Source organism: Pyrgilauda ruficollis, unplaced genomic scaffold, assembly GCF_017590135.1.
Source record: "Pyrgilauda ruficollis isolate IOZ18807 unplaced genomic scaffold, ASM1759013v1 scaffold70, whole genome shotgun sequence".
NCBI classification, from domain to species: Eukaryota; Metazoa; Chordata; class Aves; order Passeriformes; family Passeridae; genus Pyrgilauda; species Pyrgilauda ruficollis.
In genome coordinates, this window is record NW_024528822.1 from 667,577 (window position 1) to 689,781 (window position 22,205).

Here is a 22,205-nt window from a genome sequence, read left to right on the forward strand (position 1 = left end):
AAATAGTATTATAGTATTTTAAAAAATCCAAACTAAAGGTAGGGCAGAATAATTTAAAAGATAGAGTCTGTTATTATCAGACTTTTAAAGTTACTATCTGTAATACCTAACTAAAGTTAAAGTTAAATGATATAAATATGTAAGATCCACTAAATTATTCTCTATTTAACCTTATATTATGTAACACTCTGCATGTTTTAGTTTCACTAATATTAATCTGGGGACTTGTATCTGCCATATCCAGCTTGTGACATGCAGTTCACTGGCAGAATAAGCTGCAGTAAGCCATGAACCAAAAAACATAAATGTCAGCTGGAAGCTATGAAATAATGTCTAACATGACAAGAAAAACAAAACAAGTATAATCTTACTTCAAAACTCTTCACTTCTTCTTCACCATCATCATCTTCTTCATCATGGCAGCTCTGATACCATGTAGAAAGAAAACATTGGTGATAATTCCCCATTTAGTAATAACAATTTACAAATTATTTCTCTTGATCTTCACTAACTTAATTAAAACACAAAATAAGCAATAGGTATCAAAAAAAGTTACCTTTGCCATGATGTCAGCATAAGCCATATACAGGAAATCTTCTTCCAATTTGCTGGTTAATAGAGAGAGGAAAGGTAAAATGCGGAAGATTAGAGTAATTACAATAGAACTGAAGTGCCAAAATATGTTTAAACAACTTAAAAATATTTTAAAATAACTTCTATGCTCTTAAATAATTACTAAAGTATTTATTGAAAACGAAGAATTGATTAACTTATACAAATAGAAGAGTATAGCCAGCTACAAACACAGCACTCAGAAACTGATAAACACCTTCCAGTAAAGTGAATATAGTCAATTTTTAATTATACTTGGAATGCATTTCATATTCAGAATGTAACTGTCAATAGGGAACATAGACAGAAGACAGTGAGCCCTGAACATAGCATCCATGGCTGTGAAAAAGTCATGTTAAATTCTCTTTACATACCACAAGCTAAAGAGGTTTGAGTGCAACTCAAACTCACCGTATGTTCATACGCACGTTTTGGCCTAGCTTATGCAATCTCACTTGAAAAGAAACATACATGACTTCAAATACAGAAGTAATCTGAAAATCTGCATACACTCCGTAGTCTCTCACACCATCCCTACCATTTTTCAGTCAAGGCTGTGCGACTGAATAGCAGAATAAGTTGATGTAAAGGATCAACTCTTTTAAGGCTTTCATCTTCTTCTGGTGGTTCCTCTCCAGGTTTCTTTAGGGAAAAAAAAAAAATTGAAAAGTATATTCAATTATCAATAGTGAAAAATGTTTTACTCTGTGCAATTTACTAAACATTAAATATTAATATATGTAATTTTGATTTGAACAACCAAGAGGAAGCAACTTTCAAGCAAAGTATGACAAAACTGAACCCCGACTGTTTATGACCATGAAGACTTACAAAGATGATTCCACTTGCAAAGCTTTGGATTTCTTCTCCTCAAGAAGATCAACCCTCTTTCCTAGATTGAAAAAATAACTTCAATCTTTCACATCTGTTATCCAGAACTAGTGGTAACCAGATGCCATCATTTATTATTGAATTGTCTGTTGCTGTGTTAACCAGCTTCATCAGATAAAAATGAGAATCCCATTTCAAGTCTTTGCTAGGTATAATGCTCACTGAGAAACTCTGAGAGACTTTGAGGGAGAAGAAATCCAAACCAGAAGCTTACCAACAGTTTTAGACAGAAGGAGCTCTATCTACCAACAACAGTAATGTTGGCAGGATGTAGAATTTTAGGAGATGACAAATCAACAATGTACAAAAAATATTATATATGATTCAATAATATATATAAATTCATAAAGAGGGTTCTTTTTTCATGTGGTTATTTTGCTTTCAGTTTTAGACAGCTCTAGTTGTCTTTCTTTGGAAGAAAATGTAGTCCTAAAAACTGTAATGACAACGACCAAAGCAGTGTTCTGAAAAGCATCTATACAAATCTCTGGCTTCTTACTGTTTGCCAAAAGAAATTTTAGAAAGCAAGTTTTGCCTATCAAGTTATTAACAAAATTGCTTCATCCAGACACTTTTTTCTATGAAGAATCTGGTAGCTCAAAGAAAATTGGTTATATAAAACATGCCCACTTTTCACCCTTGTTTTCATCTAGCACTATACACCAAAATACAGATAAAAAGAATTCCATGCATTGATAAGACAGCACTATTAATACATTATTATATTGCCATATGTTATCTGTTAAGTAATAAGGATGGGTTGGCCACTTCACAGATATGAGGAAAACGGATTGTTGTCTATTAAGAAAACAAATTTTGCATGCCAGACAGATTCCTGTGGGAATGCTTATAGCTTTCTATGAATACGACTATTTCTATGGGCCTGTGAAGTCCACCTTTTCCACACAGCTGTACCAAACACGACTGGCTGCAGCTGAGAATTCCCTTCAGCTGACGTCTATGCACAATGGTTGTTCCATATGCCACTCCATGATGGCCATACAAGGTTTATTTCACATTTTTCAGTATGTGATAATATTTCAGTATCAATAACATGACCTGAACAATTGTGGATGTCTTCCCCTGCTCTTTATTTCAATCTCATTTAGAACTCTGACCTTCTCTTTAATTAACTGGCAGTATTCTGTACTCATAATGTTATCAACCAGGATACCTCCTTAATGCTATAAAAACTGATGAAACAAAAGGGCAGAAGTTGTGTTAATGTGTTACTAGTTTACATAGATTTATAGAAACTAAATGGAGGACCAAATTTGACTGAGTTAAGTAGAACTCAGTAATAAGCACAGCATGAACACAAGAATCAGTGATTTTCTGACATTTCTGGCAAATAGGTATGCTTAATTTTCATTGTCTTGAGACATTTGCCCTATAATTATTTAAGTGTAAAACAAAAAGCTTTACCTGAATGTAACATAAGAGGGTAAAACAAATAGATTGGGTAAGTTTTAGCTGCCACTTCTAAATGTTGAAAACTTAAAAAATATTATTTTATATAATCTAATTGTATTATTAATATTTTATATAATCTCAATTTCTATCAAACATATTGTTCTTACAAATTATTATGTCTATAACATCTACCAATAAAACAAATCAACAATTATGTCAAATAAGCTTAAGTGTTCTTTATTAAGCTTAAACTTTAAATATAAACTATTTAAGCAGAAGCATTTTTACAATTAATAGAAAGTGTTGAATACCTTATGATGCTAACATCAAGCATAAAAATCTAGTTCTCTCAGAGGCTTGTTATGTTGAATCAGAATTAAGAATCAGCACAACTAAACTCCTCAAAAAGAGCACAAGTGTATTCTTTTATCCTTTAACTTCATAAGTGGAAGAAGGAGACCCACTTTTGTATAAAAGACTTAAGGACAGAAGATTCAGGGAGCAAAACTGCAACTGTAAGTTCAGTTCTCAGCTTTTATGTGAGGGAAATGCTCAATTCCCACATCCCAAAAAGAGCTCTTACCACCAGTCTGTAAATCACCAGGATCTGGCAAAGTCAGGAATAAAGTGGCTTTGACTGTATTTGTTCCTTTCAATAATTTTTACTTAGTAGAAAAGAATGGTCAAGGTTCTCAGTACTGAGAAAGAACTCACTATACAGCATAAAAGCCTGTACAGTACTAACTACAGAGAGCTAAAGGACAGGAATCTTGCCTATAGTTTCTAGGTCCTGGATTGATTAATTTTCCTATGTAATATGTGAACAGTCCAGAAACTTCAGACAACCCTTCAAGAATACATCAGAGAGCCCAAGGCTTCCCCTTTCTCCCCTTCCAGATGAGTTCTGCTACCCTAGCCTAGGCTGTGACTCCATCTTGCAGTTCAATAAACTTTTAATTCCTTGCTAAACCACGGTATAGTTTCCTTAAGAGGAAACTTCAGCAACACAACCACATCTTCCATGATGTCCACAAAACATTCTGTGTCAGATCTACAAAGCTGAAACTCAAACTCTCACCCTTCTGAGAATGAGTACTCTAAGGCAGCAAGAATGTGATGCAAATTTATTTAAAAAACAGATGGAGTTTTGTGCTCTCTTTTTAATAAAATGTGCAATTCATGTCTCCCAAAGAGAGCAATGGAAACACACATATCCATATGTTTGAGGAATTAGAAGGGAATTCCTGTAGGTTTTTTTAATTGAGGATGATATAAAAGCTAGTTCAAAGTCTTTTTCTGTCTTCTCTGAGACAGTTTTTCACTCAAGCTACCAGTTGGCAAGGAGTTACTAATAACTTAGCAAATATATAGGTTCATCGTGGAGGTAAGGAGATAATCCTTCATGTCAGTGTAGCCAGATTACCATGATGGGCTATTTCTTTCCATGTACACACCTGCACATACACACATACATGCAAAGACCTATGTTGTTCCACTGCACATTCATGCTCCCAACTGCTAAAATAGAATTATTTTTGAGACTCAACCTGCACTATTTAAAACACTTGCACTGTGTTGGGACACATAAGGATATCAGTTTAAAAGGCTGTCTACAAAGTAAACATTTGTAGACGTCTCTCGTTCTTTCACGACGCTTGTTTGTACAATAAGGATGCTGCAAGAAATTAATTCTGCATGTGTGCTGGCAAAACTGAACTTCCAAAGTCTGTCTGTGTTGAGCTCATTGCTGCTGATTTCCCTTTCACTATTTTGATCTTAATTTTCAAAATTGTTCACAACTTGGGTAACTGGTTTTAAGCATAAGCTTTAAACAGTAAAAGGAGATTATTACTTTTTTTTTCTAATAGAAATTTTATGGTTATCTTCCTCTCTCTATTGCAGAGAGCAGGCTCTCCTTACAAAAAAAAGACTGATTTCAGACTTTGTTCTGTTGGACCTCCCAGGGACTGAATCAGTTCCTAGCTTCCTGCCCAAGCTGTGAAAAAGCTACCTTTCAGAGACACAATTGTAAGGGATGAGGACCCCAGACTTAAATGAAAATCATTGTAGGAATTTGCAGGGTTGAAGACATGGCTCTAACGCTTCACCACTGGGAAAAATCCTCCTGTCCCTGCCAAGAGGATTCTTCTGTGAAGAATCAGACTCTGGCAGCTTCTAAGGAGCTGATTGATCTAAGACTAGATTCCTCTAGTTTCATATTCTAACCTTTTGACTTAAATGGTTTTAATGTGGATTGTGAAGTCATCAAATACACAAAGGTTAGCTGCAAAACAGGAGGGAATAGGCTGTTCCAGTTCTTGACAGGGCAGAAGATAAGAGATAAGGGAATGACAGCAATTGATATGTAATTTAGTAAGAAAAGCTTTATAAAAGGTTATTGAAGCCCTGAAGCAAAGAGCCTGAGGGGATTTTGGAATCTCCATCATGTGTAATTTTTAAAAAGCTGTCAAAGTGACTTGGTTATAGCTCATCCCTTTGGGTAGAGCTAGCTTAAGTGTTATCTTAGCTACTTCACGGATTTATAATTATTGCTATACAAGTTGCAAGTTAATCCATAATACATTCCTATGACCCTTTCACCCAGACGTACTGCTAAGTCTTCTATCAGTTTGTCTTCGAAATAGTGTTCTTCTGTTTCAATCCAAGATTTGTCATAGCCTTGAAGAAAGAGATTGACGGCTCGGTGCCTAAAAAGGAACATTTAAAAGAGAAGCTGTAAAGATTTTAAAAGATCTGGTCAAAATGAATTTCATTTAGCTTGAACAACTGTCCAGTCATTACAACAATAATTGAAAAGGGAAGAAAAGGTTTTATGCTAAAACCTATCAAAGCACCCATTTAAAAAGAAAATTTACATTAAAATGTTTTTTTTTAAAACTGTGTCACATTAATTTGTAAAACTGATGCTAAAACATAGTAATAATTATTTAGGAACAGATATCAAATAAAACTTTATAGAAATTTAAATGTAACAAATAAAAAAATAAATGGTCACATTGGTAAGGTTTATATTTTTTATATATAAAATATTTTTATATTTTCAATACAAATATTAAGATAATAGCAATATATAACTTTGGATTGTGCTCAAATAATTGCATTTTTTAAAGCTGATGATCAGACTTGAAACCAGAAATTGAAAATTATATTTTTTGTAATTGTTTTCAGAAGACAGAAAAAAGTAATTAAACCTAATAAATAAAGCAATAATACCAAGTAGTGTATCAATTACTGGTTTTCTTTTTTTTTTTTTTTTTCTTTTGAGCTTGCCAAATAGCTCTGTATGAACATCAGTGCATTTTACGAAAGACAGAACAATACAGCTCTCACCTTGGCAGATTATACAACGGTGCCATCCTAAAGCAGGCCACTACTGCTCTTTTCCTCTGCTTAGACAGCAGCTTATGCCACACTGCTTTTTTGGACCGCTGAGGATGCTCAACCTGTTACACAAAATACACATGGAAAAATAAGGTGGAAATGTCCCTAGTGTCAGGAAATAGTAATATTAGTAAAAATGTTAGTTAACGGATAAATCAAGTAGAGAAGCAACAGAAGAATAGATCAGAAAAAGTGTTCTAGACAGAGTTCAAGCACTCAGCCAAATCATAGATCAGAATTTAGAAAATTAATTTAAAGCAAAAATCTCGTTTTCCTGGTATGATACAGATATTATTCTTTTTCACTTCATTCTACTTTTTCTGTCTTTTAGACAGAATACTATCACAAATAAGGCCATCTCTCAGGAAATCTTAACTTTCAATGCAAAGAGCCTTCATTCATTCCATCTTTTATATGTAACTCTTTACACATGTACAGGTAAATTGTACACCTTCATATTGCCTCAGACAATATTTTTAAAGAAATTTTCATGGACACACATAATCTTTTATTTGTAATATTTACCATGATATCTAAGATGGAAAGGAATTAACTTTAAGAAAGAGTGACATGTACAAAGACTTAAGACTAAATCTTTTATATGAAGTAGCATAGACAGAATGTACGTAGAACATTTCCAAACACTTCAGCTACATTTCAGAAAACTACAGCTCTTTCTTAAAATATATTCTCTTTCTGCATCTTGGGTCTACAGCAGCATGAGATGAAAAAGGGTGTGCTCCATCCTTATCTTTTATGCCTTTAGGGTTTCTTCTTCCACTTTTTATTCTTGTTTCCATCCCAAGAAAATTACTGCTGTGGTGCTGAAGAGCACCTGCATACTTCTGTATATATCCTGACTGGATAACTAGGAACCATGATTGCAGGCTGTGCTATGGATCACTCCTTTCCCACAGTCTATTTAGTCTCCGTGGTTTATTCCACACAACTTTCATTAAAATTATATCATTTGATTTAACTTATGCAACTGTTGTAGAGTTAAGGGGAGTTGAACTTTGGTGTGGGCTGTTTGGTTTTTTATGGGTTGTTTGTTTCTTTTACAAACTACACTCCTCTGTGTTCCAACAGCATCAAAGAAGGCAGTGGAAGTTAGCATTTCTACCCTGTAAGTCTTGGTAATTCTCCCTTGCAATAAAATCAAGCATTAAATGAAAAAAATGCAGGGACAATTATGATATTTATGTAGACTCAAAATTCAATCCAAATTTGGTTATCCAGTTTAGGGAAACACAAAAAAATATTAATAGTTAAACAATGAACATTTAATTAAACAGACAAAAATACTGCTATTCAGTGAAATACATAGTTATACTTGTAAGTTTAAATGGTAGCATTCTTAAATAAGTTCTTTCTAAAAGATAAAATACAAAAGAAAAATATATTTTTTAAGAGAAAGGATAAAAAAGCATTCACTGCAAAAACGTTTACAGTCCCAAAAACAAGTGCCAGCATCACTAATTTAAAAGTCAGACAAATCCAAATGTGAAAGTTAGGTAATTAGTAATATTTTCACAAACAATTATAAAACCCTCAATACTTTCCCAAAAGAAATAGCCTCGGCCTACACAAGCAGATTTCTGAAAACAGTAAAAACAAAGAAGTTAGGTATGCATGGAAAGAAAATACAAAGAATGGACTGTTCATTGCCAGTGCAATAGAGAAAACATTTAAAGTATATATGGAGGACAGAGTATTTGTATGCAGAGAGCAAAGGCTACTCAAGACTATCATAAAAACAGATGTAGTGCTCATATATTCATTAATTTTAAAGACACCAGATACTCCTGAGAATTTACCTACAGAAGATAAGAAAAGCTGTGGGGCTAAATCTTTAAACAAATAGGTGCAAGGCAGCCACAAAAAAAAAAAAAAAAAAGGCAGAAAACTCATCAACAAATTGTTTAAGTCTGATCAGAAATACTGATCTTAAATGTTGATCTGCTATGACAATGGGAATCCATCCTGTTCTGTACTACTGCTGGATCATCTCAGTCAACTTCGATAAAACTAGGGTAGAAGAGAAAACCCTTCCCCTCCCTCACCACCCGCCCCCCAATTTCTAGCTTTTCTCTAGTCTTCTTCCCTCCCATTCTCCTCTCTCACAGACCATGACTGACAAGGATTTACTTCCATACTTCTATCCCCTTTTGCTTGCTCCCCGCATACTCAGCAACAGGTAAAAATTAGTGACTCCTCCTCATTCTCTTCTACCAAACTGTGTAAGGCTGTTGAACTTGCAGCAAATCCATATCAAGGCCAGCAAACTATATGAAGAACAGTTGTGTGATGCAACAGACAGGACACAGATATTCACATCAACACACCTTCTGCAGAGTGTGCATACGAGCACATCCACATATCTCTCAGACTCCTACTGACTGAACCAGTGACATCCTGACAGTAAGGAAACTTCCTGACATTGGATCTGAAAACTTTCTGAGTGAAACCAGCTAATCTAATGTGAATGCAAGAGAACCTAGAATTTTCAAATATTCTTTGAAAAGGAAAAAAAAATAGTAAAATTTATATGAAGATAGTTTATAGCCAATGGTGTGCAACCAGCTATGCTCATTTCTGCCATTAGGAACACCTTCCAAGTTAATGTCCTGTTTTTTCACTACATTTTAAAAAGGAAAAACATAATAAATCTAAAGTGCATAATAGGTAACAATTCAAAATAACTTATTAACTAGTCTTTGACCTATAAGATGTATCCATATAGGAGATTTTTTAACTTCATATTTTAAACTATATGTAAAGGACATAAAATAAAAAACAGAATTGCTTAAATAAAATTTACTGTAGTTCAGGCCACATGGGAAGCTCATATATTAATGCAAAAAAACATTAAATAATACAATAGAGTTTTCGCCAGATTCTGAAGCAACTTAAAGTTTCTGACAGAACTTTTTCAGAAAAAAATTATTCCTCCAACCTGCTTCTGCTGTTTCTCGAATGCAGCAAGGAATATATGAGTTTTCCATATTGGCCAAACAAATTGTTGGAGCTGCTGTAAATACACTGCAAGATAAATATGACCATGATATTGGACTACAAAACACAGGATTAAGCATGTAAACAGTAACTATCAAAAGAAAGAAAAAAGATTATAACATTAAATACAGCAGTGAAAGTACAAATGAAAGGGTGAATACTTTTATTTAGATTAAGAAGCCATGAAATTGGTAAAACGTGTCTAACCTGTTCCAGGTGAAACAGCACATTAGCTATATCAAGGACCCTTTCCACAGTCTTCTCTGGATCTGAGGAATCTTCAGTCCTGTTTGGCAAATCTTTGTAAAGTGCCATCTGCCATCTAATGGCGGGATCCTCAAGCTGCAGGAGAAAGATTTCACATGTCACCAAGGCAAAATGTTCCAAACAATTTAACTAGTAGAGAAACAGCTTCAAATGTAAACTGAAACACTTTACATGGCTAACCTACACCTTTACATAACCCATCCAGTATCCATTACTCTGTGAGAACAAGACTAATTTGTGCAATGCTTTGCAAGAGTTTCCAGAAAACATAAAGTGTTTTGGGATGGAAGGCAACTTTAAGGCTGTCTATTTCCAACCCCTCTGCCATACACAAGGACACCTTCCACGAGATCAGGTTTCTCAAAGTCATGTCCAACTTGGCCTTGAATACTTCCAGAGATGTTGCATCCACAGTTTTTATGGGCAACCTGTCCCACAGAACTAAAACACTAATAATCATACAAATAGCAAAAACTCATTGGTCAACAAATAGCACTGGCACCAGCAAGGAATATAATATTTGAGGAAAAGTAATGAATATGAGGTACACAGACATAACTTAGTACACTGCCTTTCCCATTATTAAATGAAACAACATTAAAAATGTTGCTCTATTAGTTGGGATTACTTAGGTTTCAATCATGGAAATTAGTAGTATTGCTATTATTTACATCCATTTAAAAATTTTTTTTAATCATTAGGCAATCCTAATTTTACTGATTATTAGCTACAAAATTAGAAGTTAATTTGGAAAAATGAAATGCAGATGCATTTGCTTATCAGCCTACAAATTATAAAGAACTGTAAGAAGTAAAATGGTTTTTATCAAGTATTTCTCTTTACATTTCAGTTTTTCTACTTCATTAATCTGTTATTCTCTGTTTTACAATGGATGATTTCTTTTTGGTTTGGTTTGTCTCCCCAGTCCTTCTGCTAATCAAGACTAATGCAACACACTTTGCAACCATTTACGGCCAGTGATCATTCCTGATTCTGGAGTTGCTGTTGAAGGCACACTGGCCCAGATGGCTAAAGAACTAGGGGGGCTAAACCCTACAGATTTCCATAGGGCTTGAACTCAGAACTTACTTGTCTAAAACTTCTTTGTGGATCCAGATTTCAATTTGTGCCTAAGATGGGACAATAATGCTAATTCACCTCCTCAAAACATATTATGATACATGGTTTACTCAAGTTCCAGGAATGATTAAAAACTTACACAGTCGTTCATTAATAGCTTATTATAACCTAGAAAGCCACATTTTGCAGGCATTTCTTCCACCTTTCGGCTTTTCCATTTCTTAAAAACTGTCACATCCACAGTCTTTGTGTGAGCATTTGACTGGTTCATCATGAATGGATAGTCCACAAAAGACTTTTTAATCACAGGTGGAGATGTCTTTTGATCTGAGGACTCCTCACATTCTATCAAGGTACAGCTTTTTTGTATAGGTAGTTTTCTAAGGGTATGAGTAGTTGGCATTTCAAGGTGTGAATTAGAAAGGCTGGAAGAAGATTTTGGTGACTTGAGCTTCATCCATGTCAAAATGAATGGAAGTTTCATCATCAATCTCTTGAAATAAAAGGCTTGGTACTGAGTAACAGCATGCAGGCATGCAAGGAAAGGAAAGACAGAAACAGGGTGAAGACAAATGTAGACAAAGGTAGACAAATGCATGAAATAGACGCCATAACATTTATAGCTAAAGATTCAGAAGGATGATTCTCTAACAGCGTAGTACTCCAAAAACGAATCTAGATCAATTACATTTTAGCTCTAATATAAATAACAGAATGTTAGGTGTCTGTGAGAAGAAGTGCTTAACAGAAAACACCATTTAAAGAAAGAATATTGCTAAGGTTGGAAGCAAACCAGCCTTTCAAAAAGCAGTATTTTTCCTATATTTTGAAAGCCACTTTACACACACCACTATAAATAAGTTACATATTAATTCATAGTAGAAAATAATAATTTCAATTTATAAGACCATTTGGACCTCATTCTCATTTTATCTAATTCAATTAGACAACAAAAGGGTAGCCTATGCACAATGGCATCATTTTTTGTAACAAGAAACACTATACTTGACTGTATAGCGACTGAATCCTAATGATGTCAGAGAATTACAGAATAAATTATATTGTAATTTGTACATAATTAATGAATTTAGCTTCAGACATTACACTTTAAGTAACTAGCTACACACTTAGAGTTAGTGTTACCTCTAGAATGTGTAACTGATAAATCACTGTTTTGTCTGCAGTTAACTACTTGTCACATACAGGTCTAAATCAGAGCTTTTAAAAGTTATTAAAGCAATATGTAAACAGCTTTAAAATAAAGCTAACTAACATAGCAGTTTCGTTATCTATGTATTATGTGGTTCTCATTCCGATTTTTATCTTCCACTGGGAATTCATTTAAAAATAGGAAATTCTACAATCACTGATGAAAAGTTTACAACTGGAAAACAGTGTGGATTGTGGATTAGCTGAAATTACTTTTGTCTTAATTATCAAGGTAATTAAGATAAAATTACTTTTATCTTAATTATACTGTGAAATTGCATCAATCCAAGAAATTTAAAAGCACTTTTACTCTCACGTAGTATAAACAGAGAAGACATATGTTGCTTAACAACAGCAAACTTTTAATAGAAGCATAGGAAGCTTCTGAAGAGAAAGCATAGACCAAGGTATTAAGATGTATCATGACTTTCAGGCAACAAAGCAGTAACAGACAGAAATTTCTCAACAGCAGAATGTATCACTGAAGAAACAAAGCAGAAACTGAAGTAGTTAAAACAGGAAGGTAAGTGCTAAACAGCAACATGAAATCCCAAGCAAGACTTGTAACTGCATGGCTCACAAAATTACAATGCACACATACTGAAAATGAACAGAAATATCTATCACTGTCACTAGGAAAATGCTATTAAAGTTTATACACAAAATCACCTCATGTTCAGAAGTTTAATGTTCATGGCATTCACATTGGTTAAGCACTGTTGCTCATTAAGATCTTCAGAAACACTGCTTTCTTCCTAGTATTTTGCCTGTTTTCTGCTTCTCAGTATATAACAGTATGTGCTATATAAGGATAAGTATTTCAAGGTTTTAGGATTTAACCAAATCTTTTGCTTTCAGAGTAAACTTTTCCATGCGCAAACCCTATAATTTAAAGCTACTGGATTAAACACTTTTGTTGTTAGCATGGCAGAGACATATGGAAAATATGATGGGAGAAAATTAATCTTCACATATTATTCAAGAAGAACCATCCCACTACCAGCTCATCAAAAAAAGATTATTACTGCCATGCACTGACTGCAGTGGAATCTAGAATGATTCTTAAATAACGGTTCGGAAAAAAAAGTACCCAGTTTTCAACTCATGTTTACTCTTTTGTGACCTTTTAATAAGCACAGAAAACAATAGTTTAGTTTTTTCTTGAGGCGACTAAAACATGGGACAGGGGGAGGACAATCCTAAGTAAAGCAACATCCATAGGTACAGTTCCATCTTTCTTCAATACTGGAGACAGATGCATAATTTTATTACACTTCCATATTCTGGCTTCTTTCTCTTTATTTGAAGCATTAATAAAACAGTTTAATTAAGCTGGCCATTTCAAGACTTTTCCCCTAAAGCTATTCACCTGGCACTAATTTAAATTCAGTAACAGAAATCTATACTTCTTCCCAAAATACCTTCTTTTCCCAGGGCTGAAAAGCAGGAACCAAACTGAGAAAATTGGAGATTTTTCACTTTACAGAGTATGTCAAAATGGCAGCTTCCTTTTCATTTATACTTCAAGTTGATACTGAGTAACTTTGAGTATTTTGCAGACTTTATCTCAAATACTAGTAGGTGCAGTTTAAACAGTGACAGAACTTCCTTCCATCTCCAATTTTGTATTAATGGTGTGAATGGAGACAGATAGAGATTTGAAGGGTCATATATCATTGTACACACTGCACATACACACCCATTAAAAACCTAACATTTAACAGTTAATATGAAGAAGTTACTTGACAGAAGAGAATAAGGGAGTACAAATTATCCTAATGAACCAAGGCTGTCATTATATGGCACCAACAAATGAATTCAAAGGAAGAAAAATCAAATTTAAAAACTGCATATAGACTACCTTGCCCTGAAGGTGAAGATTACTGCGGATGACATCTCGTACTTCATCTTCCGTGTCTTTCTGCCAATAGATTACAAATCATATAAATTAAGAATAGAAGATAATTAGGAAACATTACAATTCATATAAATATCAACCTTGGGCTTCATGAGATGATGAACAAAACTGACAACGTGAAATATTGAGAAACATCTCAGAGACAAACTGTTTCTTAATCAAGCTTGCAGGATCAAGTTCTGGAAGGTATCATACATAGCTGTTCACAGTAACACACTAAATGTGAGCCTGAATTCAAATTGCTAACATACACATAGCGAAAGTTTGACCAAATAAAACCAATGGCATGAACAGAGCCTTCTATGATTTGAGTTCTCTTTTTTTGCAGACCTCTTTCATAGCATCCTTTATAGGATTCAGTTCAGCAGTCCAATGGTCATACAACCCCCTAGAGTATAGAAAGTATTACAGCTTGAGAAAAGGAGAATATTCCAAATTAAAATCAAATTATTGCACTGTGAGTATATACCCAAAAGAATCACTTTTGAAAGAGTCTATCCCTACAGAAATTCTTTCATTCACATGAGAGCGATCAAAAGGAATTAGTTATGATATTGGGCACAGAAGTTAGGAAACAGATAGTTCTTAATGTTATGAGAGTCACAGAATCAACCAGATTGGAAAAGACTTTAGAGATCAACTCCAACTAAATTCAAGCTTCATAAAATATAACAAACACTATTTTGCATTAAAAATTAAGAGAAAGAAATAACTAGTTCAACTACTGAAAGGTATCTCTATTCATGTACTGAAATACATCCATACTGATTGTATGTTCAAATTGAAATGTTTTAAGCCATGAGGAAAATATGTGGATATACACCATAATCACCCACTGAACCCTTATAAAACAGAATTATAATCTTGATTCTCTGTGTCATGCTGTAAGAATGAACACAGGGTGAAACATTCAAAAAATGAGATTAGTAAATATTTTTAAATTTTAGAAGTGCAAAAAGAGCACCTACCATGCTAAAACGATTTTTGGCCAGTGCAATTAGCTCTTGGTCTCCAGGAGCACAAATGTTTAGGCCTACTGGAAGCAATCTCTTCAGTGCTGCCACAATGAGAGAGGTCTGCATAGAGTAGCGATCACCTTTTCGCTTCATTTTCTTCCTTTCCTGGTCAGAAACTGCTGCCTGCAGAATAAAGTAAAGATGAACAAGAAACCAGATCCAATATTAAATAAAAGAACTGTACTGGCAACACTGTACTTGTCTCTGGTTTGACAATTTCCTTATTACCTATACAGGTGCAACCTCATCCAGTGGAACTGGCATTTTAACATTGCCAATATTTTGCAATGTGTTACTCAAATGACTGTGCTTTGCATCTCAACCCAGTGTTTTCAACAGATTTCTTCACCAGAAAAAAACAAAACCAAAAGCAAATCCCCTCCTCTCCAAAACAATCAAACCAAAAAAAACCATCAAACAATAAAAGGTGCTTCTCTGGAATCTTCCTGACTCCTTCCCTTCACAAAGAGAAAAATATGATTACACTACCTTTGACATCTTAGATTTGGTGTCACTGATAAGGAAAGACATGTTGTTGATTTCATTTTGTACCACAAAGTTCTGCTCTTCCCTTTTGAAATTCTGGAAATACACAGATCTCTGTTAGAAGCATTTATGTGAGTACTCTATTTAAACATACCTTAAAAAGAAAGTACAAATTAAGTAGAAATCTGTAAAATCCACAAGTTAAGACAAGGGCAGTAAAAATTAACAGATGATCAACAATGTCCTTAAATTTCAGCTTCATTTGCATTACATAACTCAGGTAGTATATGTTTGGGGATTTTCCCATGTTAGAGAGAAGGAAATGTTTCCCTGTCTATGAAAAAGACATGCTAAAAATCTCCCTCCTCCTCCAATTGAATATAAAAATATTGAAAACAGGTTTTCCCTTACTAATAAATTATTAATTCATTTTCCCCATTATAAACTTCCACTATATCAGATATGTGAGAAAATATTTAAATAAAAATTGCAATTATGAATACACAGGTGATTTCGTTATCTGGTATCTACCTACAGTGTGATCACTTTTTGTGCAGTGTTGTTTATAATAAATCTCACAGCCAAATTCAGCCACAAGTACTGAAGTTATAAGATATCTTGTTCCCCAGACTTGAGACAACTGAAGCCATAGCAAATAAAGAAATTTCGTATAGACAACAGTCCATACAAAGACCTAATGCCTTAAAGTAATTTGACTCTTTTGGGTTTTTAATTCTTTGTTCTCCATTATTCACTGAATCATGTTTTACTTAGGAAGTATCAGTGCTTACTAGGTGTGATTACAAAAAGGCTATGGGGTTAAAATAATTGAAAAGAACAAAAACATAAGGACACAAACTGCAATGAATTTAACATATTTTAATAAAATCCCAATAACAAACCGACAACAGACAAACAAGAATCTGTAAGAAATATACCTTTAATCAAATCACTATGTTACAAAATACCTATCCAACTCTCTTATGTTCTCTGCCATTTCAAAAGTGTCAGAAATGTAAGTCATTAATACCTTCCCATCTGTGGTTTCACTTCTGTCTTTAAATGTGTTTTACAATTATAACCACTAAATAACTGATGTACCTATTAAGAAACCTCATTAAAAAAAGTATTTACCAAGGAATGACTTACATGAGACTTTGACCAGTAAATGAAAACCTCAGCCACCATGCGGAACAACTCTTCTGCTTCAGGATTGGGCTCTTTCAGCCATTTTGCCCTAAAATTTGGTAAAAAGGTGAAAAAGGGATAATCCTCATTGTCTTAATGCTTTGAAATCACTTTTCAACATTTTACAAGGACACAAGTCAACAAAACCAATGATATATGCTTTTAATCCTTTCTGGTAGCAGTGGCTTTTTGATGTCCTATTTCAAAACACAATCCTTTAATATTAATCCTAATTCTAATCCAATAGATCTGGATTGCAATTTTGTTTTCTTTTCTTCTCAAAAAGACCCCAGCTCCTCCTAAAAGTCAGAAAGCATTAGCTTGAGCAACTGCAAGATTGTCAGACTGAGTAAAAGCCACTTTAATTCAGTGCTAGGCACATCAAGGGACAAGAGGCGGTATCAATAAAAAGGAAGGTTTTATGAGATTCATTGACCTATTCCTCTCCACATACCTGTTATAGTCCACAAATCTAATCAACAAAGGGTAGAAGGCATAGAGGTCCCGTGCCAAAGTGGTGAACTCATCTAGGATGAGCAGTTCAGCCTCCGACATGTCACCTCTGCCTTCTGCTCTTAGATGTTCTTCATCCGATACAACCACTGCTGCCTTTTTCTTTAGTTTATCCATCAGTGGAAGGAAGTGTGTCTTTAAGAGCTGTGGCTTCGCTTTACTTATGATGGGCTGGGAAAACACTATTTAAGGCAATGAATATTATAATATATACCTGGCCACAAAATATAACTAAAATCCTTTACCTTTTCCCACTTTCTTGAATCTTACTTCTAGGCTACAGAGCCAAATCCTGCCCCCATTGAAATCAGCAGAAGTTTTGCCAAGAATTAAATGTGGTCAGGATTTCACAAAATCAATTCACTTTGTCTGAGGGCAGAAATTGCAACTTCACAGACTAAGGTTGCAAGATCATAAAAGTTGAAACACTTCTTTACTGGAATTCTGTCAGCATGGTATTTGTCTGCACAGTTTTATTGAGCAATGCCAAAGCTGTGTAATGGCATGGATGGATACACATATAGCTACATAGTAAATGCACAAGTTGTCTCAGCTGCTGGCTCCTGCTTTGAACCTTGCCTGAGCGAAGAGGAGCTGGAAAGCATGCTCTGGTTATTTGAAAACCTATGGAAACATTTTGCCTGTATTTCTTCAGCACAGTAAGAAACCTTGTATGTAGATACAAATGGGAGTGATTCAACTGATTCATTTCAGACTTGTCAGCACAAGCTTTTTGAAAATCTACTAATAAGAACAGTTATGTAAATTAGCACTTGAACTGGGCCCATTGGTACCAAACCATTTGTAATACACTGATTAAATTATACAGAATTTTAGGCAGTTGCTACCTATTCTGAGAGTGCATTACATTACTAACTCTCAAAACACTAGGAATTCTGAATGCTACCATGAATTAAATTACTACTACAGTAAATACTGAAAAGTCATAAGAAAGTCTAATTGAAAAATTGAATTCACACCACTGAAGTGACTTTTCCTCAGAGATTGTAACAATGAGAATTAAAGTGTTTTTAAATTATTTTCAAGTTGTTCACGAGATGAAGTCAACATAACTATTACCAAAATGACATGAGAATTTCAACATTTCATTGTAATGAATATGTTATACACCTTCAAACTGAGATTTTAAGGATCCAGCACTCATACAGAATAGCAAGGAACTGTATAATGCCTCCAAATGAAAATTTGCTATATAATGAAAATGGGGGTAAATTACTATAGTGCTTGAATTTAAGATACTGCAAAAGGCACATGTGTATATTCTATGGGAAAATAAATATTCTAATGTACTTCTTATACTACTTATAGAGAGATTAAAACATACACTTACACTGCTTTTTCTTTATACTTGGTATTTCTGGTTCATCCAGATCTGTATTGTTTAAAAATGTAAAAATATGGGTGTTCTCCTATTCCAGGTTTAACAGGGTAAATACAGAGTGGTTCAGAGTCTCTGTGTGTGTATGTACATTCTGAATATACACACACATTTGCTTGATAATTAATTTATTTTCACATCTTACCTGCTAATCTCTTCATCCAGGCTCCTTCATCAATACCAAGGTTGTTATAGATGATTTTCAATATGTTACCCAACAGAGTGTTCATGTGCTCTGATGTCAAGGCTGTGCAACACATTTCAGCCTTGTCAGGATTGTTCTCTGGCCCATGCTCCCACCAGTGAGACATGTAACTGCACAGCATAGGCAGTATAACTTCCATGATATGTGGCATTTGTGTGTAACGAATACCGGATTCTGCCAGTTCCACTATTTCTTCCATCAGCTTCATCAAGGAAGGAATGTTTGGGCAAACCTCTTCTACACTAGTTGGCAAATTGAGAACTGTTGAAAAAAAAAAAATCAATAAACTAGGTCACAAAAGGAAAACAGCTTTTCAGCTGCTATTTAATACAACTTCTGTTTTCTGTTTACATTTTCACCCTTGTGATCCAAAGGAAACATACCCAACACAACAATAAAAAACACATACTTTCATACTGTTGAGCAATAAATTGTTTATATGAACAGTTCTGTAATTAAAATTTCTATATGAAAGCTTCAACAATGTAAATATTGTGGAATGAATTCAGAGAAATCAGATGCACTTTTCTATATACAAAATAAACCTTACATTTCCAAATCCATTCCAGTGTAAGTTTTGCAGTTGAGTCAACAAACGGATACAATGAAATATCTCTCAACAACACATCAGATGAGACCTGGAATTCTAATAGAACAAACAGAAACCATGGCCTGTCCTAACAAATTGAGCAGATTTGAGAAACTGATTCTAGAGGTGAATATGTGATTGTAAAAGTTTACTTTTGAATGCATTTGAATTTTTAGTTCCTTCCTCCGAAAAGGCATTGCAGTTGCCTTGATTTTTGAGGTAGTTTCTTTCATCTAAAAGAAAAAAATCTCTGCAAGTGCAATCTGTAGCTCCTGAATGTTTAACATACAGACACATACCATGACATACACAGGTATCTATAGAGCAAAAATTTAGCCTGCAATTTGTGAATACAAATGTCTCTACCAGCATTCCACAACTCCTTGTTGTCTTTTTTGCCAAGCAGTATCTTCTCCTATTTAGAGCAAATATATTTTACACAGACATCACACAGTCTCCTTAAAGATTATGCAATTTTGGAAAAAACATTACATTTTCTTTTAAAAATCATGACAATAGAGTGGATTGTATATGTATATGGTAAGTATGCATAATTGTTGATATTTTCAAGTTTGCGTACTACAGCTCCTTGGAGAAAAAAATCTGTTATGATCCCTTTTTTAAAAAATAAAGGTCAAGTTACAAAATTATTGGCATAATAAAGTGGCATCTTACACGAACATATGCTGTTACCTCTGTGCATCTGTAATATGATCCAGACAGCATATATACAGAGCTTGTGAAGTTCTACTGCAACTTCTATTTATTGCAGGAACAGTTTGTGCATGTGACCTTATTCAACAACCATGTTGCAGCACAAGAAACATCAAGAATGGAATTAAAAAGATATATGTAAAGTAGACATACATAATGTCACTGTAAAGCATCTGTACTGCCTTTTATGTCAAACAAAATTACAACCAATCTACATACTACTCTGCAATTTTTTTACTTTATAAGGACATAATATGTAATTAATACAGCAAAGCTATTTTCCTTCAGGTTGAAGCATGTATGTTTTAGGGACCCAAAACTGTTTATGCAAACTGAGGAACCAAAGCTACTGACAAGAATGCTTAATTTTATGATCAAATATAGAATATCTGAGGTACTAAAAATGTGCAGTCTCTTCATTGATTCAATTCCAAAGTGGTATTTTGAGAACAGTATCTCAAAATTAACATACCAGTAACATTAAGAACATATAATGATCAGTTTTATCAGATTTAGAAAATAAATTGATCAGAAAATTGATTTAGAAAGAAGGATTTAGAAAATAAATTCATCCACAAAATCACAAGAAAATTGTTGCACTATGAAGTGTATGCAAAATCACACATCTTAAGGCAAGCAGCATTTATAGTGAAATCATGTTTTCAGAATCATGATGTCAGTTTCTGGAAATACCTGCTCTATCTCTTGCATTCTTGGTATTGTAGATTGAGTAGATATTATGTTTGTTCAAATGAGTTTCCAAAAAAGCCACTGGAAAGGCCCCTGAGAAAGCAGCCAAGCACTCTCCTAGTGCTGATCGTTGCCTGTGAATTAACAAAGACCATTAATGACACACATCTTTGATCACAGAGCCACAGAATGGGTAAGGTTGGAAGGGAGCACCAGTGGAGTCAGGTGGTAAGTACTGACTGACCACACCTGGGAGTTGTGTTCTGAGATTGATGCATTTCAAAGAGAAACTACGGCATTACTGGGATCATCAACACAAGAACATGTAATAGAAAACAAAGTCTAGCAACCCTCTGCTAATATATAGCAATGATATGTAAAGAGATAAAATGTAAAAGGTGGCCTACACAGCTTACAAAAAATGAAAAACATGCAGGGGAAACCAAAGTAATTATAAAAATGCCTTCTGTTCTATTACTTCCCTCTCAGCTTTACTGACTGTATAACCCCTACTACTAAGAAAAAGCTACTGGATACAACAAGAGAAGAAAATCAACTATCATTTCATCTAAGCGATATTTCATTTTTCCGAGAAATAATGATAATCACTTTTATGCTTAGTCTAGTATGAAAGTCAAGCTCTTCAGTTAGTGGAAAATTCTTTCTAATGATCAAGAACTCTGAAATTTTCTCACAAAGCCATTGCTTTAATATCTTAAAATATATGACATTTATTTGATAATCAAAATTCTTTGTGTGTTAAAATTTTAAAAAGCCTGTTTCTAGGAAGAAGTAAGTGATGCCCTTTCACTTTACTTGGGTTCTTCACAGGACAGCTACACTAGTCTTTCTAATTTTCAATTGAATTGATCACAGCAGAATTTAGAAATGTGAGAAATCCCTAGCTGAGACCACATCACACATGTGACAGAAATTGAAGCAAATTTGAACTCAGGAGAACCATGAACTTTCAAATTAAAAGGAAAAAAAATACCTCAAAACTGATCTTGTGATTTAACAAGGTTCATCCTCAGTCTATAGTTTATCTCAGTCTTGGAGATTTTATTTTCTCTAGGTCTAATTCATTAAACTTCATTTTGTTAAATCTAACTTCATTTCCATTATTATTCATACTGCTTCCTCCTTCTTCCTTTTTTTCCCCTTTTCATTAAGTCTTCATAAACAAAACATACATCCATCACACACAGCTGAGAAGAGCATGTGCTTTTTGATTTTGGTGGCAGACAATCATACACAAAAACTATTGGTTACACTAATATAGTTTGTCTTCAAAAGAAATCCCATATCCTTTATTTGCCAAACAGCAAAATAAATTAAATTTATGTCCTTCATGAAATCAAGGAGACCTGATTTTCCACAGATTTGGGGTTTTTTTACTTAAATTTTGGTCCCAACGATTTTTCGTACTATTGCCTATGATATTACCACCAAGTCAGCAAGGGTATGTCATGGGGCTGCACTGGAGTTATACACAGGCTGATCTGCTCAAGAGTGTCACTTCTAGACAGTGAACTTCGTAGAATATTGCTGCCAATACCTGAAATGAACGCATTCTGTTTAGCCTGCCTTCACAACAG

At 34.2% G+C, this 22,205-nt stretch overlaps 1 protein-coding gene across 1 annotated transcript in view; it reads right to left on the bottom strand.

Moving 5' to 3' along the window:
- RYR2 (ryanodine receptor 2) overlaps positions 1 to 22,205 on the bottom strand; it is a 384,205-nt gene that overhangs the window by 59,780 nt on the left and 302,220 nt on the right. Inside the window, exons 67-80 of the mRNA XM_041485449.1 lie at positions 20,611 to 20,741; positions 18,555 to 18,875; positions 16,952 to 17,192; positions 16,459 to 16,546; positions 15,313 to 15,405; positions 14,776 to 14,946; positions 13,751 to 13,810; positions 9,541 to 9,675; positions 7,881 to 7,916; positions 6,268 to 6,380; positions 5,528 to 5,624; positions 1,151 to 1,254; positions 557 to 608; positions 372 to 425 (exon numbers count right to left, since the gene is read on the bottom strand). Coding sequence (XP_041341383.1) covers positions 372 to 425; positions 557 to 608; positions 1,151 to 1,254; positions 5,528 to 5,624; positions 6,268 to 6,380; positions 7,881 to 7,916; positions 9,541 to 9,675; positions 13,751 to 13,810; positions 14,776 to 14,946; positions 15,313 to 15,405; positions 16,459 to 16,546; positions 16,952 to 17,192; positions 18,555 to 18,875; positions 20,611 to 20,741 — 1,696 coding nt within the window. The remainder of the gene's footprint in view (positions 1 to 371; positions 426 to 556; positions 609 to 1,150; positions 1,255 to 5,527; positions 5,625 to 6,267; positions 6,381 to 7,880; positions 7,917 to 9,540; positions 9,676 to 13,750; positions 13,811 to 14,775; positions 14,947 to 15,312; positions 15,406 to 16,458; positions 16,547 to 16,951; positions 17,193 to 18,554; positions 18,876 to 20,610; positions 20,742 to 22,205) is intronic.